We start from the raw sequence: 25,889 nt of genomic DNA on the forward strand, positions 1-25,889 counted from the left end.
ATTCTTAGCTAACCTTATTTATATCAACATTCGAATCTTGAACAAACAGCCCATACACCTATATGTAATTTGTTTAGAATCTGTACCTGGAGACGTGACTCTACTCTTACAACATGTCAGCCAGAGGTCGTGGTCATGAGAACAATTTGCAATGGATGATAGTCGACATTCATTCAGAGTCCTCGCCCCTGTTAAACAAGTTACGTCACCGAGATGTATGGGTCCTAATCCTCCACCCCTCATCGAATAGTCGCCATATCTGAATAAATTTGTCACAGTTGTTGTTAGTATATACACTTGAAAATACATATTTCAGTTATTATTTGTAAGCTTATTTATTATTTGTACCTCATGATATAGTATGCATTTTAAATATCGCTTTGGTATAAATAGAAAGCCAATACGAAGCGTTGAGGTAACGCAGACATCATTGTTGACGTCATATGCATGTCAGTTTCTCCACAGGGTTTCTCTTTACAGAAGGCACTGATTCTTTTCTTCATTCGTTCGTCACGCCGAAGACCCGGGTTCGATTCCCGACATTGGTAAAATGTGTGAAGCCCATTTCTGGTGTCCCCAGCCGTGATATTGCTGGAATATTGCTAAAAGCGGTGTAAAACCACACTCACTCACACTCACTTTTCTTCATCTGTAATAGATAATAATGCGATTATTACACTGCATCACACTGCTTTTGGAAACTTACACTGGATGTTCAAATGTTATGACTCGCGTTTCGAAAATTCAGTGCATACACACATATGTTTATATTCAAGTAATGATGTCAACATATCTGACGCAACCTATATTGGCTTCTGATGCTGTACATGTAGTATAAGAACACTCATGATTCGGTGTTATATTGAGATGAAGGGTTTTATTAGACATTGTATTTCAACATCTAGATCGACCACATTTGAACCTCTCGAAATAACGTCCGATACATGAATACATCTCTAAGTAACTGACTGACACACTCGGGACGTTACTCTGGACACAGAAGTTCGGCTTCTTTGACCACAGGGTCAGTCTTGTCCCCCTTTCAGTGATGATTCTTCACGGAGAAACTGAATGCTGGAAAGAATTGGGGCAGTCCTATAACCCTGTTCACCTAGTAGTGTTTGTAGTGTAGAAATTATGTAGAACAAATATTTCTCTCTGTCGATTTGTGGTTTGCAATTTTCAAGATCTCTCAACAGCCGCCATTGAATCTAGCGGCGTAATTGTGCCAATGTTCCATTATAAAACATTAGCAGATATACAGTGCGTCCGTGGTGTGATGTAAAATTATCAGTGGTGAATAACTAGACTGTGTATGCACCTGGTTTAAGGGATCTGAATACATACTGATATCCCTTCATGCCACAGACAACTTCCGTTTCTGCCGAGGTCCATGTCCTCCCACAAACAGTACCGCTAGATGTCGTTCCTTTCAACTGGACTGTTAGGCGACCGCTGATACACCTGTGTGAAGAAGCGTATTTGAGTTGCATTTGGAAGTATACATCAATTATTGTGTATGGCTTATGCATATTCGGAAATGTTCGACTGCACACTCCATATTTCATGAATGCAAAATAAATTTTTAATCTAAGGCTGAACAAATTCAATCAACATCACTGTCACAAATGTCATAGTTCAGTTTTCTTTTTGTCTGGAAATTGGGACATCAAACGCAATTATGTAAACTTTGAATGATGCGTTTTCACTTTACTTTTGACAACATTCAGTGTCACTGTTGAAATAACTATGTGTCAGGGGGAAAAAGTACAACTAGAGTGGACACTATGTCTCACAGTCAAGCCCTTAAGCAAATGGGTGCCTAAACTTGCAATGTCGATGTACTCCTTGTTTTCATTAATTCAAGTCCCCTTCCAATGTATATTTATTAGGTTGCGTATGTGAACATTGTTCAATCCGAGAACAACACGTAAAAAGAAATTATAGCTTAACTTCTTTCTTAAAGTAGCTTTGAATCCAACAATAAAGATACCGTTCGACCAATCAGAGCATTTTGGAAATTATGATAGGGACAGAGCTTTCCAAATCCCCCTGTGTCTCTGTAATAAACTCTGGAATGCACATTTTGCCATTCGTCATCTGTATCTACATTATTCTTACTTCAACTTTAATGTAAGTCATTTGTATTTGTTCTTTCCTAAATCACTTTTTAACTTTGTGTGTATATAGGATGTTTATTATATGATTAACATGTCAATTGTCTTGTATTGCTTGTTCAACGTCAGCGGTATTTTTAGTCTTTCTGATAACTAGTGAGTAAATGTTCATTCATGTTAAAGGACACTCCTGTCGTGAGCAGTATTTTAAAAGCCATGTATAAGACCTATTGTGATAAGCGCGGAATTCAAGACCGTAGTCATTCTAAAATAAGGCCTTATTAATATAACATTTGTTCAGATGTTTTGAACTAATTATGCATGACACTGCTCCTGTAATAATTGTTGGAACGCATAAGTTGCTCTGTCGTCGGAATCTACATTTTCATACTTCTACTTACTTTAAGGGCCAAAGAGCTTGAGATAATCGCAATCCCAATTGGTGAAAATAGGACGATCTTGAACTTCTCAATGACAAGATAACACTACTTGTCTGCCTCCAAAGTCTACACCAACCAGCCCCTCTTCTGTCACCCCAACATACAGGACCTCTTCTATCCATGTCACGCACATACATGTGCCAAAGGATAAGGTCTTAGGATATTTCACGCAACCTAGATTATATTATTTTATACAACAAAACTCCAGGTGCAGCAAGGTCCCACAAAGAATGTTGATTGCTTTATGAAAATTTTCAAATGAAAATAATCGAGATCCTTGATTCATGTTTAACCATTATCATTACACCGATGGGTGAGTTCCTATGACAAAGACAGAGACATAACTTCAGTTAACACCACAAGTCAACAGCTTTGGAAACGAAGAGCTGGACAGTATGCTTGTGGCTACCCTCGTAAGTCGTCTTCATCCCCACCAGAAACAGTACCAACAGCTAAACCACAGGCTTAATGAGAACTAACATTTATCATCAACAGCAGTATGCACCCGGTCAATCACAGGAAAACCGCAGAGACCACCAGCTGAGGACAAATCAACCCTCGTCATTATGGCAGTCACCATCGAGACATCCGCGGCCACATCACCGAAAATAGCGTCCAATTTGTGAATGTCCATCTGGGTGTTCGTATAGAGCACATTGTCCTTACTGGCGACTTATCTGCAGGTGCTGTAGAAGGCGCAATCATGTAGAACTGATCTGCACTGTTAAAAATGGCAAAATATTTTGGACGAGGCTACGGATTCTTCATAAGAGGTATGGTAATTATTATTCTTATTAGCACTAAATAATATTTATTGTTATACGTCGATAACGAATCCTGCAATTTCATTGATTAATCCATAACACGTGATGAAACTATACATTTCAGTGTAGACCCCGACATAATGTGACTGACACTGACCTCGAATATTGACTCTCAGTATTGACATGTCACGTTGACTAGTCTTCTAGAAAATAATATGGCGTCTGGTAAGGACATTTTACAGTTACTAGCTACGTTACTGTAACGAAACAGAGGACGGTTAAAATACTTCATAAATTTTAAAGTGGATTTCGGTATAACAAAACACTTGAGGTGGAAGGGATTGGGTCCTAGGGTCCTTGTTTTCGCATTTTGACCTCGTCAAGAATAATTGTTTGCATACTATTGTGAGAAATCCAACACCAGTTGAGCATGTTTAATTCAGACACCTCAAAAGTTCTCCAGATGCTTCCCTTGATAAAAATAGTATTTCAGATTAATATCAATAAAACCCATATACCTAATTTGATTGGTAGGAGGGCTGATATATGGGGTTACTCAAAACATCCTCAAAAACGCAGGCTATTCTATGAACAAATTAAACCTTCCGTTCACAAAACAATATTGTAGGCCTTGATGGGGACACATCCAGTGCTGCAAGGCTCTATAACAATGCCTATCAAAGTATCCTACCTCACATTTGAGCACAACTTTCTTGGACTGTTTCACACCTGCACAACTAACTAATCTTATGAATGGATTTCCTTAAAACTATATTACTCATAGTTTGTTTAGGGTCATCCATTTAGAGGGTAATATGTCAAAGTGTGTTTCTGTTGAGACATTATCGCGTGGAAACATGTTTAATGAACAAAAGTCCATTGTCATGTGCAAATCTATTCTAACAAAAGTCATGTGACCGATAATAAGTCAGTTCACCCGTCAAAGTGAGAGTATTTGTCCCAAACTGAAACGTCAAAAAGTCACGAAACAACTTCATTGTCCGAAAAAACTCCCAATAGAACGAATGCGATCCACGTGATCCGATCATGCTCCCAATAAGTGATGGGTGGTTGCCAAAGGAGGATTGTTCCACTTTTCAGAAAGAACATTGCCGAGTTCCTGTAGAGTTGCCTGAAGGACAGGGCATCGGGAGAGGACCTGCAGCTATATGTGCACAATCAGCAAAAGAATGGCAGAGCATTTCCGTCTCTTTCTGAAAGTGACGTAGTAAATGCAGATTTGCAGTCAAGAAGGTAGGACACGACAAAGAATGTAACCTACCTTAGACACATTTTTAAAGGAAAGGCATCGAGGTTGATCCATTGAAATTTGAAACACACATAACATTGAAACCACAGCAACATGTTGGTCAGTTTTTGTGGCCTTGCAGGTTACTATCACAGATTTGTCGACAAACTTGCTAAAATGCTGTTCCATTAAATATTTCATTGCAAAAGGACACAACATGTCAATGATTCCTTTGATTCCTAAAATAATGCTCTCATCTCTGCACCAATGCTTATGCCAAACGGGATAATCCTTCATATTAACCACTGATGAGTCTTCTGTAGCAACTGTACACATTCTTATACAGCTACATTATACAAGAGGCGGCATCAGTCAATAACCATCGAACAGAGCTCCATGTTTGTCGTGGAAGAGTTAATGCCCTTTACTACAGGAATTACATATTGGCAAATCACGTCATCCCATTCTTTCATCAGCTCCAGGATATGCACACCTTCCAGCAAGATAATGCAAGAGCGCACACAGCACGTGTTTCAACACAGTTGCTAGCGAACAATAATGTGCCTCTGCTTCCATGGCCAGCCCTGTCACCCGATCTATCGCCATTTGAACATCTATGGGATTACCTGGGTCAACGCCTCTCACGTCGCCCCAGAACACTATTCGCAGACTTATTCGATCAATGAGAAGACGTTGCATGGCCTGTTCAGTATATCTGCAATTGAGTTATGAATACAAAGTTATACGTAATAACAAATTTCTAAAACATATTTTATCATAGCAATATTATTTACAACTATTTAAACCATGGCTACTTTGTCCATGCTCTAACAACATCCCTCAAACTAAGTTAAACACCACTTGACAATGACGGAACAAAGTCATGCAGATGTGTCACGTGGATGTAACGGACCTGCCTGGCCCTCGGCCGGTCTTGGACACCGCCTGTGTGTTGCTCCTTGTGACCAATCTGGTGATGGTGAACACGTCATTCAAAGTGCCTTGCCACTGCAGTTGACGTTGCATCCCGATGGCATGGCCTCCCTGTAGTTCAGTTAATCGAACCATGTTTCCTGTCCTTTTTCAAAGTCGAATGTGAATTCTTGGTGTCTTTCTCATATGGTGGCTTCTAATGGATGGACGAAGGGGGAATGCACGCAGTTTTGCATGTGTTTTGCGCTGCACGTGCAAACACATTTCAGAAGCGACGACGGTTAGAACAAATAGGAGTGTGAGTGAGTGAAGTAGGTGTGAACTTGATTGACAATATTAAGTTGTACGATGTTACATGCTCGCTTGTACCTCTCACTGCTTTCATTTTCTCGAGTTGTTGGTGTAGATCGATTTTACTGTACTCTGATTTTCTGTCATAGTTTTCGCGCATGTCGAAGGTTTTGGCAGTAGGCTTGTCATTCATTAGAGATTGGGCATTCGTTCTACATACACAAGTCACAAGGCCACTTGGTTAAAGAAAATAAGAATTGCCATAATTGTTTACGATTGCTATAATAATAATTGTTTACGCTTAAACACTGTGTCTAAATTAATTATTTTCAAAGCAACACGGTCCAGTACAGATATTCTGCAGGACACGTCAACAATTCAGCCTGTTCAGACATGTGTTTAGTTGTTGCACACGCCAGTGGAAAACACGATTTCGAGTGTCACGTGTCCTGGAAGTGTTTTATTCTAAAATTCCATATATTGGTTCTGGTCAGAATCAAACTTTATTAATTAATTCCGAAATTATAACTATTTTAGCTATCATTGTGATCTACAAGCTGGCATGAAGTGACTATGAAAGACTGTGAAATTACGAATTTGCAACAGACAGTTTTGTAAAAACAAGTAAACAGGAACTGATATCTAGACTTAAACTGAAAATCATAAGCGCCTGATGTATGAACTGTATTCCTAAGTGTCTAATGTGTGAACTGAAGTCAAAAGTGCCTGATGTATTAACCGAAGTCATAAGTGTCTAATGTATGAACTGAAGTCATAAGTGCCTGATGTATGAACTGAAGTCATAAGTGTCTGATGTATGAACTGAAGTCATAAGTGTCTAATGTATGAACTGAAGTCATACGTGTCTGATGTATGAACTGAAGTCATAAGTGCCTGATGTATGAACTGAAGTCATAAGTGCCTGATGTATGAACTGAAGTCATAAGTGCCTGATGTATGAACTTAAGTCATAAGTGTCTAATGTATGAACTGAAGTCATACGTGCCTGATGTATGAACTGAAGTCATACGTGCCTGATGTATGAACTGAAGTCATAAGTGCCTGATGTATGAACTGAAGTCATAAGTGCCTGATGTATGAACTGAAGTCATAAGTGTCTAATGTGTGAACTGAAGTCATACATTGTAAGTGTCTAATGTGTGAACTGAAGTCATAAGTGTCTAATGTATGAACTAAAGTCATAAGTGTCACTGAAGTCATAAGTGCCTCCTGTATGAGCTGAATTCATAAGTGTCTAATGTGTGAACTGAAATCGTAAGTGGCTGATGTATCAACTAAAGTCAATAGACACTGGTGCATAAACTGAAATCATTAAGTGTCGGATGTATGAACTTAAATCATTAGTGACTGAATCTGATGTATTAAGAAGGTCTCTAGTACTTCAATCCAGCCGCTTCTTCAGATGGAACGTTTTCCCAAATTGCAGTCACCACACATGATCGTATAGACCGCATCCGTGGCCTAGGGGAAGTGTCCGGAAAGGAAGGTCGAGGGTTCCAAGCCTGGCCGCGTCATACCAAAAGACGTTAAAATATGGTACTAGTTGTTACCCTGCCTGGCGCTCAGCGTCAAGTAAACAAGCAGTGATCGGCTCGGCGTCAGTATCCTGTGTCTGAGTTGGGTATGTATGTTAAACTGCTGCATGGTATCTCAGCGGACTGGTACACGCACGCACGCACACACGTTAAACCCCATTTCACCGCGCCTCATATGATGGCATGGGACAATCATGTTTTCCTAGCTTTCCATGGATCCATGTGGTACGTCGGCAGTATGCCACATAGCGAGCACTATATGTTTAAAAATAGTTGTAGTTATTACCAGTTAAGAAGGACCATATTTATGAATTGGTTCGTTATCGTCTAGTGGTCCTGCCAAGCTGACGCATCCCAGGAGCGCCAACTGTAGGACGTGTATTGTTAATGGAATTTACTGAAACTCTTTCATGTTGAGTCATATAACTCAAAGTTTCAGCTCCTTCTTCCATTTTCCCTCCCGCCCCAGCATAAAAAAGTGGCAGCATTTCTCAGTTCGGGATGGGGTTGACATGGACATACAGTTGCCACAGTCACACCTATCAACAAAATTCTGATATAGCTAATAATACGCAAACTATAAATTTCTTCATGTTACAGTTCCCTAAAAATAACAGCAAAACTTTATTTTATTTCACATATTTCTTATTTTTTGAAAATCACATTAAAAGCACATAATCTTTTTACATTTTATGTATCCCTATATAATTTCACGATAAGTATCACAACAGCTTACCAGTCTATGGAAACTGAAAAATTAATCACTATTACATTGCTTCTCCTCTGGCAACATTGACATTGACATTGGCAACCAGTTGAATTGAATGACGTAAATGTATTTCACAGAAATGGTTATCCCCATATTCGATCCTTCCCTTGGGTACATTTCGTCATAAAATCTGTTATAACATCAAATTATGAAGATAAAAGGTCTTAAATATTATCTTAAAATCATTTATTTGTAACTTTGAGATTTGAGATTTTAGCATTTACTGTCCACGTAGACGTGGCTTAGCATGTTGGTCTATCATTGCGGTAATAATGACTACAACTTTTACCGTGACAGCTGAAAATATGGTACGTAAATGACTAGAATACAGTCTGTATGAGGCCTATTCAAAACATCGTCGAGATCGGGATCGTCACTGTTTTTTTGTGAAATGCTGGAATCGTCGTCAGTATTCCTGGCGTTCTTGCAGCCAGAAATAGGTTCAAATTGAAAAGTTGTACTTCCGTTTCTCTGGTAGACCATCCAAATCCATTTTTGACCTTGTGGATCGACTTATTAGTCAGATTTTTCGATAAGCGATTCGGCTTGGCACCGTTGCTAGGTTGTGTGTTTTAATGAGACAACTGTCCGGTATGACGTCACTTATTCACGTGACTACCTACCTAATTATCTTACATAATCGATAAATGCTTTCATAGGACGTCTGTTCTAGATTGTTTATTCTAGCTGCATAATGAAGTGTTACTGTTCGTAACTGTCTTGAGTGTATAACATATATACCTAAGTATCCATTAATAGCGAATATAAAGCATGTGTAGTAACCATTTTAAGAATCCTTTAAGAAGCGTTTTGCAAACATGAACTGGGCAAGTGTGTCAGGAGCCAAGAATGAATGATGTCGGCTCCGGCTGCAGTGTCGTTAGCTGGCCCTAGGGCAGTATGAAATTCATGGGGTAAAACTGTTTCGTTGTAGTCCTGGCCATTTTCAGAGTTATATTTGACCTTTTTCTTTTCTGTTGTTAATTGGCATCTATCAAACTGGTTATAGTTAGATTGATGAGGAAAGGTTTGCGTAGGTTCACCAATGTTGTTTGCAAGATTTCAGAGTAAGTTGTTAATAGTGTGTTGCAATCTTTGAGATGGTGACCTCTAGATTTTGAACCCGGGCCATTAATCTTTTGAATCATGTTCCACACCTTGGACATGGATCTGCGGGACTTGATTTTGGATTCATAGTTCCTCCAGAGTTGATGTCTTACAATGGTGCTTATGATTTAAACGTTATTGAAGTTTTGCACAATAGGATATCGGCGGAAATATTTCTCAGCTTTCTTCCTATTTTTTCTAGCTTTGTTACAACCCTTAATGTAAAAATTACTCTTAAAAGAAATTGCATTTTAAAGGTTACGTGTTAACTCTTAATGTCTTTTTTTTTAAATTAAGAATAACAACCCGCAAACCTTAATGTAAAAAAAATAGTTTACATTAAGGGTTGATATCGTAAACATATCGACCCTTATTGTAAAAGATTCTTATAAAAAAGTTTGATTGGAAATAAAGGGTACTTTTTGCTTTTTGTACATTTTTTATTGTTTTTGCTCCCTTTCTTATAATTATTCGTAATAGAAAGTATTCTACCTTAAACTTATCGCGTTTTCTCAGGAACACCATATAGTAGAGCAATGGAACTTGTGTAAGTGCACTGCACCTGGTCGTTATTTACAGGATTTCTTTAAGTGGTCATTACTGACATGTCATTTAGCCGAATGTGTTCAATCTTGGTACAAAGGGGTATCTAGGGACATTATGCAATATGCCATTATTTACGTTATTGTCTTGCTTCCATGACAACGGAAAGGGGCATGTGCAGAGCTGATTGATCGATATTCAGACATTTCGTTCAAATTTGGTGTTTAGGTACAATGTATTTTAGGACTTTACCGAATAGGTTTACATCATGGCAACGAACCGAGACATCTGATTGGTCGACATTTAGCTGTTCCATTTCGATAAGAGATACTTAGATATATATTTTTAACACAAACACATTTTATTACAATAGCAACGGAGTGGAGTCCTCTGCTTTGTCGAAATTTAGATAATATACCTTATTTTAGACTATTTTCCCATACTAATAAGTGCTTCTTATGAACCTAGGTGTGGATGATGAGCACAAGGTCAAGTAATATAACCTCATTCAGAAATCCAAGATGGTCTCACAGTCGACAGTTTGTAATTTACAGGTCTCAAACATCTAAATCAGTAAATATCTATTTATGAAGTCCTTTTGAAAACCCTCGTGAATATCATTTCATTTGATTATTAGTTAATTGTTCCCCAGCAACGAAGGTAGAAGGTATAATTGAATCAGCGGTCTGTCAGTAGAACATTCTTTCCAGACAATTTGGCACTCGTGAAGAGCAACCTCCACGTGGTGAGTGCTGGGTAACGCTAATAGCTCTTAGTAGAACGTGTCCTCAGCACCCCATTGCTGGTCGTAAAAGGCGACCGACCCCTGTGTCGGTGGAGGACGGCATTCTGGTGGTTGAGGGCACTGGAGCCCGGAACAGGTGTTCCTTTTGCCCAACACACCACTTCGACCCTTACTTCACCTAGACTGGTGGTAGAATTGGCCCGAATCTATCAATCGGCTGGTCACGCCATGCCCTGTGCATGGAAAACTTGTATTTAGAAATATCAAAGGAAATAAATTGTTTATCATGAAATATGATAATGTTATTAATGCCAATGTATATTTTGCCTAGAGTCCTATGCCAGAAGGCGGTGGCTCATGGGCCAATCTGGTCATATGGACCGCTGAATTCTGTGTTTTTATAGGAAAATACCATGGGCTGAACCAGCCTGACATTTGTCCTTTTATTAACAACAGCTTTTCATGTCTTTATTTCTGGAGTAAAACACCCCTGTAACCCTGGTGTTCCAGACTGGTTTCCACTGTGGCACTGTCCTTGTTGACACTCGATAGCGGGTGGGGAGCTGAAATATTTTCTTATAACATGGCTTTCAATCCTCATTCTGGTTCATCTAAAATAAACAAACGCAGGCATTTAGATTCTCTTTCATCTGATGAAGATGTCCCTTCACAGGTAACTGACTCATGGCCAAGGTTCATTGTCATGTCATCCGCTGATGGCGATCCCCTAAAACTGAACCCTTTTGCAATCTCAAAGGGAATACAAAGTGTTACCTCAGTTAAGCGCTTCATTTGTGAATAACACAAGCTGGCAGTATTGTCCACACTGCCTTTGATCGTGAATCAAAAATACTAAAAATCAAATGTACCAACAATATTTCATATACAGAAGCCAAAACAATATTTCTTCCATCACAAGCAACTTTCACCAAAACATTATCAGCTGCTGTGTCTGCCCCACCTCCAATTGCCAAAGTATTCACAGCCTGCACTCAAACTGTTATCTCTTGGGTTAAGGATACTCAGATTGCACTTGACGACTCTACCCAGATATCTCAAAATAGCCCCTAGCTGGTAACATCTGCTTCCCAAACAGAGAATCCTTTATCTGAACCTACAGCAACTCAACCATTAGAATCAGAATCTATCAATGGCATTGGAGATTTACAAGGTGAAGCCCACTTGTCTAACAAACAAAACAAAACAGAGGAGAAGGGCCAGGGCTATCCAGTACTAGGAGGTGCCTTCTCCTACTACAACCCCTGTAGAGGTACATAATACTTTTGGACCTCTGGAAATGGAGGTAAGTCCCTCACTCCCAGACCAAGGGAATGGACCTCCTTCCCGCTCTCGATCTCCAGTTGAGCCACCATGAGTTGCTCTTCTACTATTATCCAATGGAATTGCAGAGGACTAAGAAACAATTTCAATGATTTGCAATTATTAATCCAGGATTTTAAACCATCGGCTTTTTGTTTACAGGAAACTTATTATAAAGATACTGACCAAATCCAGACAAAACAATATAATGCATATAAACACTTCTCCCCTCCAGGACTTAAGAGCCACTGGAGGATCTTCAGTATTGGTGAGGCAGGATGTTATACATAGCCCTGTTCTACTAGATACGCCACTTCAAGCTGTTGCTGTACGATTAACTATAAACATTGTATTGACATTATGTTCACTTTATGTTACGCCATCTTCTACTCTTCAACAGACAGATCTTCTGGCGCTCTATGACCAGCTTCCCAAGCCCTGTGTCATTATGGGCGATTTAAATGGACATAATCCACTTTGGGGTAGTGCTGATTCAAACTGCAAAGGGAAGACATTTGAAGATTTCTTTTCTGACAATGCTCTAATTATTTTTAATGATAACTCTAAAACCTATTACATCCAGGCACAGGCACCTATTCATCTCTAGATCTATCACTTACCAACTCTGAGCTTCTAAATGAATTCGAATGGTCAATCCACGACGACCTGTGTGGAAGTGACCATTTTCCGACTTTTCTTCAAACAATAACTCCATCTGATTTTCCTCCATCATCAAGATGGAATTTCACTAAAGCTAACTGGTCATTGTTCGAGTTACTTTGTACGAGCAAATTAAATCCTGATCGTTTTGTTGATGTTCCTGATTCAATAAAACTGTTTTCTGATGAACTTAACAAAAAAGCTAATTAATGCATTCCCAAGTCCTCTGCAAATCCACACATCCGTAAACCATGGTTTAATGCTACTTGCAAACATGCTAGGAAGGCACGGAAGAAAGCTGAACATTTTTTCCGTCGCCATCCTATGGTACATAATTTAAATAAATTCAAAATTGCAAATGCTAAAGCACGGCGTACGTTTAAACAAAATAAACGCGAGCCTTGGCAAGCTTACGTTTCAAAAATCAATTCACGTACGCCCATGTCCAAGGTATGGAACATGGTCAAGAAAATCAAAGGCAAGGGACCTAAATCTGGCATTCACCATCTTAAGAATGGGAATGCGTTGTTAATTGATAAATCTGATATTGCAAATAAACTGGGTGAAACTTTGGCCAAACATTCTTCCTCTTCCAGTTATGTGCCTCAATTTCAAAAATACCAAAAACAGCAGGAAAAGAAACCTATTAGTTTTAATTCAGATAATGGGGAAGATAACAATGAAATATTTTCTATTGAAGAAATACATCCTGCCCTCGGACAATCTCAAGATACTGCTCTTGGAAATGATAACATACATTATCAACTCCTGAAGCACTTACCAGAATCATGTATACAATCACTGTTAAATATTTTTGATGAAATTTTGACGTCAGGACGATTTCCACCGTCTTGGCGTGATGTCATTGTTGTTCCAATACCTAAACCAGGACGTGATCACACAGATCCATCAAATTATCGAGCAATTTCATTGACTATCTGCGTTTGCAAAACCATGGAACGCATGATAAATAATTGACTTGTTTGGTACTTAGAAACCAATGATCTCATTACAAATATACAATGTGGTTTCCGTAAAAACAGAAGTACGATCGATCATTTAGTACGTTTAGAATCATTTGTAAAAAATGCCATAATAAACAAACAACATGCAGTGTCTATCTTTTTCGATCTCGAAAAAGCATATGACACTACATGGAAACATGGTATTTTAAGAGATTTACATAACTTTGGATTGCCAAGTCGTTTGCTTCAGTTTATATCCAACTTTTTAACAGACAGACAATTTCAAGTCCGCGTGGGTACTACCCTGTCTGATTATTATAATCAGGATCAGGGGGTCCCACAGGGCAGTATTTTGTCTGTCACATTATTCAGCATAAAGATCAATAGTTTATCGAAAGTTTTAAATGATTCAGTTGATGGATCACTTTTTGTGGTTAATTTTAATATATCTTGTCGTGGTAAAAATATGCACCCAATAGAAAGGCAATTACAATTATGTCTCAATAGAATTAACAATTGGTGTCTAGAGAACGGGTTTAAATGTTCCAAATCAAAAACTAACTGTATACATTTCTGCAGAAAATATAAACCGCATAAGGACCCTGAACTTTTTCTAAATGGCACCCCTATCAAAGTTGTGAAGGAGGCCAAGTTCTTGGGACTTTTTTTGATAACCATTTAACTTTCCTCCCACATACTAAATACCTAAAAGCTAAATGTTTGAAGGCACTCGATTTATTGAAAGTAGTTTCTAATTCAAAGTGGGGAGGAGATCAAACAACCCTCTTACAGGTGTACGTGTATGATACTATACATCATCAGGGCCTGAGGCTTTGCCTTGGAGCCTTTAGAACGTCTCCCATTCACAGTCTATATATATATATATATATATATATATATAGTAGCAGATGAGCCTTCTCTTAAACAACGCCGTCTAAAATTATCTCTACAATACATCACTAAATTATATTCTAATCAGTCAAATCCAGTTGAATGCATATTCAATCTTTACAATAAGAAATCTACACTCAATCCACCACTCGGAATCTGAATAAAATCTGCAATATCTGCTTCTAATATTAAACTCCAAGATATAGCTCCTACTCAACTTTTCTCATCTCCTCCTTGGCAAATGGTAAAGCCAGAGGTAGACCTGACATTGACAAAAATAAAGAAATCAGATACAAACCAATTAATATGCCAACAAGAATAGCATCAATAAAGAAAGACTTACGACACTTATAAATCTATATTTACGGACGGATCCACGGTTGCTAGTGCCACTGTCATTGGATCCAGAACAATATCTTCACGATTACCCGATAACAGTTCCATATTCACAGCAGAAGCATACGCCATTTTTACAGCACTAAACTATATCAGTAATCAATCTAAACATAAACAAGTATTTGTCAGAAAGTGACGAAATGTCCCCCGCCTGTATAAACACCATAGTACCAAATATGAAGACAATCTAGCGATTAGTTCTTGAGATTTCGCGGCAACACCGTTTTCCAACTCCAAAAGCAGATTTGCCTGCTGTGACCTTGAATATGGAGTCAAGGTCACCAAAACCGACTGGTGTCTGATGAGTCTGTATATACACCATAGTTCCAAATATGAAGACAATCCAGTGTTTAGTTCTTGAGATATCGCGGCAACAAACAGGTGGGACGTACGGACGGACGTACGGACGACCAGACGGACGTACGGACGACCAGACGTACGTACGGACGGTCGTGAATACTATATACCCCGCTTCGCGCTTTCGCGCGTCGGGGGACAACAATTCATTATTTTTTCTGATTCGCCTACGTGCCTTCAGGGGATTAAAAATATGTCTTTGAACCATACACTTTTAATCCAAATTCGCGAATTAATTAATATTAATGATCTTGCTACTGGCCAATATGACATCGTCTTTTGTTGGTTACCAAGTCATGTTGGTATCACTGGTAACACAATGGCTAATGCTGCTGCAAAAGCAGCACTCAACAAATCTTTGACAACACTTCTTTTACCATACAGTGATTATAAAACTGTGATTAGATCTTACATGCGTGATCTGATGCAAAAGAAGTGGGACACCCAAGTGGGTATCAATAAATCACATGAAATTAAACCAAATATTTGTTACACCTACTTCGGCTGTCAGTTCAGATTTGAAGAGGTCATTATGTGACGATGTCGTGTTGTCCACTCGAGATATACACATGAGTATATACTAAAAGGTGAGGATCCTCCGTTTTGTGTCCCTTGTGATGAAAGAATCACGGTCAAGCATGTCCTGCTTGACTGTATTGGATTTTTCATCACAAAGGATAAATATTTCTGTGTAAAAACAGTGAAGCACCTTTTAAGTAAAGTTCATTCACATTTAATATTATGTTTTATTTAAACAAAACAGAACGTATTCATAAATTTTGATAGTGCTAATTAATAACTTAGATTGTTAGTGGCTGTACCCTCGAGGGGTGTTGAAGTAGCATACAATTATTGTCTCCCTAAGAGGGTATGTAAGTCCCACATCATTCGAAGCATTTTTCTGCATGCCAGGCTTTTAATCGTAGAATATTCGTCATTTTAATCTTTGGCTTAATTGGTACACTATCGCCAGTGACCGAAGGGGTGATATAAATCCTGCCGGGGTCCATGCAGGAAGCAAAGGCTCTGTAAGTCCCCATGGTCCCTGGTATGGTGTCTCCCTTTAGTTACTGACGATCTCTAGCCCATTTTTATATTGTGTGGTTCACCAATACTTTTATATATTCTCAACTAGTTTTAAATAGACTCTGTGATATTCTAGTTATTGTACTGTCCACCGTTGACAGCTTTTTATATTGTAAAAATATATGCATTATTGATGAACTTCTCGTCACGATATGGCTGAAATACTGCCGATGTGACGTTAAATCTTAACTCACTCACTCACTCCAGACAATTCCTTCTAAACTAATTAACTGATTGCAATTAAACTTTGTTCGCGTGACAACTTCAACATTAAGTTGGGCACATAGCAATTATTTGGCTCAGTTTGATTGTCCTTTATTACTTCTTCATTTCAATTTGTCTGGACAACTTCTTAACTACTACATGTGTACATAGGTACGGACACTGACTTATTTCCATTACCATTGTGTTACCAAAGAAATTGTCCGATTTCGTTCAAATTCTGCATATTGACATGTTATGGGATTCAGTACCTCTTTTCCCCCAGCTACAATCAAGTGTCAACAAAAAGAACAATCTTATGCTGCAGTGGATCTCCAAGCTGCAAAGACCGGGGATAAATGGGTGTTATACTCCAGCACATTTGATCCTAAATTTATTGGAGACTCACAGAATTAGGAGGTCAGCAACTCCAGATGGCCCCATGAACCACCTCCTTCTGGGCTAAAGGCTCTAACCTCCTTCTGGGCTCTCCTTCCGCACCCCGAGGGATTGTCCGAGGGAAAGGGTTTTAAATATCATAACAACCCGAGGGGAAATGTTTTATCTTACTTATAAACCGATTTTGAACCTTAAAATTATCTCCAAACTAAATTTCGACCCACAGGGTAAGCCATGTCGCAAAACGCATCGCGCGAACACAACTGGCACATGCCAGTGACTGGAGTTAACCACGTGCTCTCTCAGTGGTATTCTGTCCTGCTCTCAGAGAAGGAGCGATGGACAGCGTAGACGAAATTTTCCTGACCCAGTCCACATTTAGAAAGGAAGAATTCGAAAGTGATGATTTTCAATACAGGTTTGGAGAGCCCTAATGTGGTAAAGAAATTGAAGAGAAATTAGAGGTGTGTGTTCCAAAATCAACCCGATATCGAAACAGTTGGGGGGTGTCCGTATTTTCAAGGTGGCAAGAAGAGAGACGGTTGCGGCCCATGAAAGACAACCTTGAATTGCCAGCAGCATGCTTGTACACTCCAATATTGCAAATGGATAAAGAATATTTGAATATTGCTTTGAAATACTTTCTCTTTGAAACAAGAAAACAAAATGGCTCAGAATATCCCGCCAACAGCGTTTATGCACTCTTCGCGGCGATTCAGTCAGCACTGAGAGAGAATGGTACAGTCATAAACTTATTTGAAGATGATGAATTTATTGAAGCTCGCAAGTCTTTAGATGCTGCTATGCCCAATCTCTCGCAGAAGGGTTTAGGAAGTTCCAGTAGGAAAATGACCGAAACCATATCATGTGATAAAGAGGAATTACTCTGGAAGAATGGATCATTGGATGAAGACAGTCCAAGACAGCTGCTTGATACAATATTGTACATATTTTTTCATGTGTATCCATATGGTTTCAATTTTAAAATATGCATTTCTCTATGTTCAGGACCACACAATTTTGGTTTAAATGAATTTATTTCCGATGAGATTAATTCTGGGGTTTAATGGATTTTCCAAATTATGAAAAATATATATAAAAAACATTTGAAACCATTACCATTTCATTTTGCATTTGGTTACTTTTCGACTTTGGAACCTCTAGTCTAATGTGGGCGTAACTGTGCAGTCTAATTTTTAAATGAACATGCTGGATTATTATATACTCATTCTGATATTTTGTAATATTCAGGACTGAATTTCACCTTACGAGGTGGTAAGGAGCACTGGAACTTGAGACTATTTTGGCAGCCACAAATAACAGGGCCGCACGTGGAGGAGAAACGTATACGTAGACGTTATCTTTTGTACAAAGAGGATGTGTCCAAGACAAATCATGGAGGCCTGAAGGACCGCAAAGTACCACCAAAAAAAGTCCGTAGGGTGTGTAAGAATCCCGCATGCTGTCATTGGACATTCAGTTGGAATGCCTTTGCCCACGCAATGGCTTGTGATGCTCCTTTATTGATTAACGCCATTGTAGATGTTCCACATGTGAAGAGCGAGCAACCGCGGTTGTATGGGCCTGTTTCATGCACAGGGCGACACAGGCATCACATCATTTCCACAGCACAGGTAGCCACAGCAGAAGATCGTGATATTGGAGACAGTATTATACATTCTTCAAATCCTCCCACATTAAGCTGACACGCCTTGATATAACTTGAATAATGTTAAAAGCGGCGTTAAACCCTACTCACCCACTGACATGTATATAAATTACCCTCATGTGAAATTGTCTGATATGGCATGTATGGATGAAGGTGTAAAAAATCACTCTCCTCCTGAAATACATTTTGATTAGAAAGCCCTTTTAGTGTGTTACCTGAGTAACATTTATTCTGTATGGTTTTTTTAATGTTTCCCATCCCCACACCATCTATTTATGTATAATGTCATGTCTACAGTGATATCAGTGATATTTGATACAAAATCAAACCCAAATAAATAAAACGCAACCACAAGGTGCAAATATATTATGCACCTTAATCACTCTCACGAAAAGGATAAGCCCACTTATCAAGCAAAGCAGGAATGTCAATAACAGTAGAAACGTTGTATTGACCTTTTGTTTAATATTTTGTTTACCTGACTACATCTTCTATTACTTATACGTTTGACATACCCCGACTCTTTTATGTCGTCATCTGTAGAACCAATGTGGATTTTGTCAACGATTGTAGGACACATATCTGCAAAACAAATTTTCGTGTAAGAAAGTTAGCTCATTTCAGAATCTTACCTTATTTCTATCATTGAAATGTTAAATTTCAATTGTAGCATCATATGATCTCATGAATGTGTCACATCAGTGAGTCACTTAGGAAATATAAATTTTCTATTATTTACAGATTGAAAACAATTACATTCATTCTGTGAATCATTGATAGAGAGAGTATGGGAAATGTAACCTATCTAAATTCTATCTTTCGACAGCACAATATGGCATAAACTATGCATACAGTGAATAAGTAATCATTGGCATTATTCAAACTAAAGTGTCAGATAAGGAATCACAAAATCAATTTTGTATTCCAGAAAGTGAAATACGCGGCAGTGACGTGGGGCGGTACATACATGACAGGCGAACTTATTTTGTTATTGTGAATGGACATTTGACTGGCCAGTGATATGTTAACGACATTTTTCGTCCTGTTGTTGTTCCATTCGCCAGAATTATCGGCAGAAATTTTGAACTGCAAAATACCAGTGCCAGGTCACATCTTGCCCAGCGTGAACGGCGGGCCAACAGTATGCCGTGCATGTATTGTCCAACATGGTAGACACACCAGATGCCCCAAATTAATTTTACAGACAGTTATCGTCATTATACCTTCACTATCATTGCTTTAGTTTCCTTATTTTTTGTTGGTCGTATATATTATCACGTTTGTGCCGGGTTCTTACCTCTTACATTTACACTTATGTCCGCGCTATTAACAGATGCCAATCGATGGTGAGCTCGGCACATGTATGTGCCAGCGGTACTTGTGTCCACTTTGCACATCCGCAAGTTGGGTCTGACGTCACTACAGGAAGTGCTGGGTATTACAAATTTCCCATCAAGCACCCACGTGATGTCTCCTGGAGACACGAGGGGATACGAGTCCACATAGCACCACAAGGTTGTGGCAGATCCCAGGTAGAAACCATAGTTATTGTACTTGACCAAGACTGTTGGCGCATCTGAAAATGAAAGTTCCTGTACACATTGATAATATAAATGTTATGGAAAAGGGGCGTTCGTATTGGTACAGTTGATGATCCACAGAAGACAGTATGGCCAAAAGGCGTTTCAGTTTCATTAGAATATATTAATATTCTGTTGTCTGAAATATAATTATCTTTTCTGGAATTTACTGTTATCGAAGGTTACCATATAAATGCGTTACGAGTATAAAACATACTTCCCGAATATCGTTAAAACTACCGAAGTTCTCAAACGCTTATAAAAAAAAGCAGCTCTGATCATTCAGCATAGAATATGTAACAATACAATAAACTGTGGTTTTCATCCTCAACTTCGTTATAACATTAGGGTCCGTCGCCACTCGTAAAGGGACAACTCCACATCGGAATCTATGGCAAATGAGATGTCTGAATCAAACCCTAACGCTCCAAAACACCCGAAACATTGTATGTGGACAAGGCAATTCCCCCGTGCGCGTGGGAGGGGAGGACTTCGGTCGTCAAATCGATCTGAGCAATTAGTGTTGTTAATGTTCATTATCCACAGTAACACGTAAGCTCTCTACTCTTGCTTTATGCAGTATGTGTGATCAGATTGAAACTTTATGAAAGCCTAATGGCTATTGGCATGCTTCAAACTGGTAGAACTCAGTGAGAGGTTACCAATATGTTCAATGTGTCCAAGTCTATGATTTGCAGACTTTGGAAAGGTTTCTGCAGACACAATGTTAAATATTCGCCCCGCACAGGTGACCTGTATCAACAACACAAGTCTTCATTAGCGTTATGCCACCCGAGTTCAAGTTACTGACCAAATCAATAGAAATCGTCTGCATAAAAGGCGATCACGGTTTATACCACCGTTAACAAATCGACACATTCTAGACAGATGTCATTGTTTGTAGAGCATAGCAACTCTGGGAATTATTATGCTTTCAGATGAGTTCGGGTTCACTTTGGACTTTCTGGATACTCCGACGGCGCTCATAACATCAATCACTGGTTTGTGTTTGCCAAGACTGTTATTTACAGGCAACCGCCATATATGGATAACAGTGATGATCATGTCGTTACACAAAAAAGATACTAGCCAACTGGTGAAGTAAAAGATCTTTTACACAGTGTTAATATCCTGCGTCTGATTTTAGATCTATCTTATCAACCACGAACACGCCAAAACTGAATTGTACAAAATTTAATATGATTTTTGACGTTGATGACACGAAGGACGAAAGAATATTCACATTAGAGTTTGAGTAACATTCTCATGGTTAGACACCCAATCTCAGTGCCTGGTCTTCTATAGGGGCTGCACAAAAATGTAGTTACTTACATTCCACTGTAACATTGATGGTGTCAGACTGACTGTCGCCAACACCGTTGACTGCGCCACATGTATATTTACCGGTGTCCTCGCGCCTTATATCGGTAATCGTCAAGCTAGGATTGTTTATATCCCCGTTACTATACCGACCAAAGTGAGTGTCGAGATTGACGCCATCTTTAAACCAGTGGACAATGGCGGGACTGGGTTTAACGCGCATATCCACGGAGCAACCAATAGATGATGTTTGTCCTTCAACCAACATTATGTTCCTGCGTGGCACGTGGACGTCTGGTCGAGCTGAAATTCAAACAAGGGTTCACCATTTTTTAATATGATAATTAGTAAATTCATAGAATGAAAACCTGTTTCCGTTAATTTAAACGGTCTCCTTCCTCTTCACTTTTTTCCCTCCCACCAAAAACCTTTTGATCTTTGTTCAATACAACCCGCTCCTATTATGTGGCTTTTCGGTCACTGCTCCCTATCTACTATGCAGATTTAACAATTTATTTCTTGTTTGTATCCCCGCCCTTAAATTTGTATCCCCGCCCCTTTTCCACGAATGGTTTAACCCTTAATAAACACATTCACCCAATGATGCTAACAGTTTATGTACTCTGGAACTAACCAAATGAATCGTACGGTCATACCCCTTATGTCAGATACCCCCCTTGTCAGATACCCCAGTTCTTATACAGTGGGTACTACATTGGTATGGACATTGGTGATGTGAGTTTACATGTACATTTATGTTTCTTTTTTCATAACCCTTGTGCATGTTGATGACACAGTCCTCTTTGCAGATTCTGCAACTAAACTCCAGAATACATAAGATTCTTTTAAAAGTTATTGCATTATCTGGAAATTAGAAGTAAACCTGCAAAAGACTAAAGTTTTGATCTTTTGAAGCGGGCCGTCCAAAAACAGAAGGTTGTCTTTTTATTTGGAGAATACGGAAATTGATATCGTAAAACAAATATACGAACATAGGTGTTCTATTTAGTAGAAACAGAATTTTCAAGCCAGCAATAAAATGTTTAGCGGACAGTGCATGTAAAGCCATGTATTCTCAAAAATCTAGAAATTATAATATTCCTTTGGATTGTTTACTTTAGGCTTTTGATGAAATGATATTACCAATATCATTATATGGCTGTGACATTTGGGCATACGAAAATATGAACATAATTGAAAAGACATTTATAATTCGTTAAGCTAGCCTGTGGTCTTAGAAATGCGACCCAAAGTTTTATGGTTTATGGAGAACAGGGTAGACTACCTTTATCGATTTATGCAGCTAACGGTATTTTTTGGCATAAACTTTGTAAATCCGGACCTGCAACAAAACTATCGCAACTTATCTATAAGTTTGCTCATTTGCATTTTTTATCTAATAATGAACTAAATGCCTGGATAAAAAACGTGAGGCAAATACTTAATTACTGTGGTCTGTCCTATGTATTTTATGACCCACAAAGCGTTTCAAGCCAGTGGTTAGCTGTCCAGATAGAAATAACTTTAAAAGATTCTTCTTCTTTTTTATCAAAATTGGAGATCTGACGTCGAGAGGAGGGTATTAAAATAAATATTTAAAAGATGAAAACGTTCTTCTCCAATCTAGACAAATATATTATCCTATTCTGAAACATAGAACCTGTAACCATGACATTTAAGTTAATTGGAAAATAATTGATCTACAAAGGTACAATAGGATTGTGTAGTCTTCCCTTACTCTCAAAATAGATCAAACTGATAAACTATTTGATCATAAAAACAACTTAAATTTGTAGGTTCTCACCCCAGCTTCTTGTGAGAATATTGAAGGTTTTCTCAATTTACATGATTGTACAAAATTGTGCATATATTCGTCAGAGATATCTGAATTGATCATAAACATGGAAGGTGGGCAGAAAAATAACCTACATCGTAGAGAGGTACATTTTCAAAATCACCTCTACAGCTAAGAGAAGGTGATGCTACCAAAAGTGGCAATATTGACACATCCTTTCTTCATAGATTGAGTTAATCAATGTATTTGTTTTGACATATGAAACCTATGTTGCTTAACGTCTATAAAACATACACAGCAGCAATCGTTTAATTTATATCAAACGTAAAGAACAAAAGAAATCAACATCCAATACAAATTTCTAAAGTGTTTTGTTTTATAAAAAATATATGTATATATAACCTTGAACTAATAACATCAAAAATGAGAAGCAGAATCAACATATATATAAAAATGTGATTCTATAATTTATATATCTTATTGATTGTTTTGAAACACAGAAGTGAAAATTCTTTTCATGAAAAGAAGAAGATAGCACGGGGTATGATCGTGACTAAGCCATTTTACCACATGGGTAACAAGCCTTAGATAGTAGGAGAAGTCAAACGTGGTATCTGACAAATGGAATGTACCAATCGTACATGCATTACATTCATTTGGGCATTTGGTTACTGATGGACTATACCCTGTTTTTTAAACTATGAATAATGTTGTTACGCCTAAATATGTTTGAATTTTTTTTTTTTAAAAGAACTTTGCATTCATATCATGAAATGTCCCCGATTAAAACAAATATCTTATATTATACCACGTATGTTGTAAATTATGATTATGATTCATCACTACTCACAGAAATGAAAGTCTACTCACAGAAGACGTCCAATGTAATCTGGCAGCCTGCTACACCAACGACGTTCTCCATTTCACAGGTGTAGACATCGCCATCAGTTCGCATAACATGGGAAATTGTGAGATCAGGTGATGATACAGTCCCACCGCTATACCGGGGATTGGATACATCCAGTACAACCCCGTTCTTTCTCCATGTCACATTTCTCAGGGATGGCAGACAACTAACCGAACATCTAAGGGTTTGTGTTCCATTTTCACACACTGTATAGCTGCGGTTGGTGCAGTTGTCTATATCTGTGTAGAAAAAAATGTATTAAATATTTTAAAGGATAACTGAGTATCCTACAATTTGTCTGACATTGTCAACTACCCCTGTATCACAATTAAGTGGGGTTTTCATTGTTCAAACACAGTCAAAGCATCAATGACCTTCTGGTATTGGATAATTAGTTTTGTCATCGTCAAACTAAGCCTTTAATCACTGAGGTTGAACAGAATACTGTCAAGTATACTGAACAACAGAAGTTCCTGTGACATTGAATAAGATTTAATGCAAAGGTATGGGTTTTTTAACCAAATTTGAAACAATTTCGGTTTGCAACAGATAAAAGACTCCTGTAAGTGTTCAAATGGTTTAATTTGCCATACCGACTTAAAAAAAATGCGTAATTTCATTAAAAAAACATGAACATGCCAAAATGTCAATTTACAAATCAATAGCGTGTGTGTCCACTTCTGATTGCGATGCAAGCAACACATCTCGTCTCATGGAATGGACCAGGCGTCGCACAAAGACCTGTGGGAGCATGTTTCGAAGCTCCTGGAGTGTCTGTGGAACACGTGGTTGACGTCGAAGGCGCCGATTCATCTCATCCCACATGTGCTCGATTGGTGAGAGATCAGGGGAGCGAGCCGGCCAGGGGATGACATTCACGTTGTTTTGTTGTAGAGAAGCCTGAACAAGTCGAGCAATATGAGACCGGACGTTGTCATGTTGAAAAGTAATGCCTGGCCCATGACGACGCAAAAACGGTAGAACAACAGGGCCAATGATCTCGTCGCGGTAGCGCTGTCCATTGAATTGGTTGGTTGGATGGTTTGTTGTTTAACGCCGCACTCAGCAATATTCCAGCTATATGACGGCGGTCTTTAAATAATCGAGTCTGGACCAGACAATCCAGTGATTAATATCATGAACATCGATCCACGCAATTGGGATCTATGACATGTATCAACCAAGTCAGCGATCCCGTTAGTCGCCTTTTACGACAAGCATAGTCGCCTTTTACGGCAAGTATGGGTTGCTGAAGACCTATTCTACCCCGGAATCTGCACCACTGTAGACGTGCTTGACGGCGGTTTCCTGTCAAAGTGGGACGTCTGGTGGGTCTTCTTGCGACAATCCCAGCACATCTGAGGCGGCGACGTACGGTTTGTGAAGACATTCGTCGAAGGCAAGGGATGTTTCTTGCAGTCATTGTTGCTGGCTGGAATCGATTTCGTAGGTGTGTTGTTCGAATCCAGTTGTCTTGTCGATTATTGGTTACGCGTGGCCTGCCACTCCGAGGATAGTCTCTGACTGCATTCGTCTGTTGCCAACGTTGCCATAAACACCAAATGGTGTTTCTGTGGACGTTAAATTGTCTTGCAACATCACGTTGACTCGATCCTGCTTCAAGCATACCAATGGCTCGCAGACGCTTATTTTCGGACAGGCGTGGCATTCCGTAATGTTGAATAATTGCGTAATGTTGTTGTTTTTCTGAGTGGTTGTTGTCAGCAAGATGCTATACAATGCATATGGAATTCCGTTAACGCACATGTTTTATAGCCATTCTTGGGTAGTGAAATGCATAAGGCTTGTATAATTAAAAGTCAACTTTT

General features: G+C 38.8%; 2 protein-coding genes across 2 annotated transcripts in view; one reads left to right on the forward strand and one right to left on the reverse strand.

Moving 5' to 3' along the window:
- The window catches only part of LOC139470055 (titin-like), a 181,032-nt gene that overhangs the window by 37,540 nt on the left and 117,603 nt on the right, over positions 1-25,889 (reverse strand). The window contains exons 10-15 of the mRNA XM_071252343.1: positions 24,024-24,299; positions 21,371-21,661; positions 19,756-20,034; positions 18,974-19,040; positions 1,348-1,464; positions 87-259 (exon numbers count right to left, since the gene is read on the reverse strand). Coding sequence (XP_071108444.1) covers positions 87-259; positions 1,348-1,464; positions 18,974-19,040; positions 19,756-20,034; positions 21,371-21,661; positions 24,024-24,299 — 1,203 coding nt within the window. The remainder of the gene's footprint in view (positions 1-86; positions 260-1,347; positions 1,465-18,973; positions 19,041-19,755; positions 20,035-21,370; positions 21,662-24,023; positions 24,300-25,889) is intronic.
- Positions 17,341-18,346, forward strand: LOC139470408 (uncharacterized protein KIAA1958-like). The gene is made up of 3 exons (XM_071252820.1): positions 17,341-17,761; positions 18,041-18,231; positions 18,332-18,346. The coding sequence occupies exons 1-3, from the start codon at positions 17,341-17,343 to the stop codon at positions 18,344-18,346; spliced, it is 627 nt and encodes a 208-aa protein (XP_071108921.1).

The sequence above is a fragment of the Haliotis cracherodii genome, unplaced genomic scaffold, assembly GCF_022045235.1.
Source record: "Haliotis cracherodii isolate W230 unplaced genomic scaffold, xgHalCrac1.p SCAF_20, whole genome shotgun sequence".
NCBI classification, from domain to species: Eukaryota; Metazoa; Mollusca; class Gastropoda; order Lepetellida; family Haliotidae; genus Haliotis; species Haliotis cracherodii.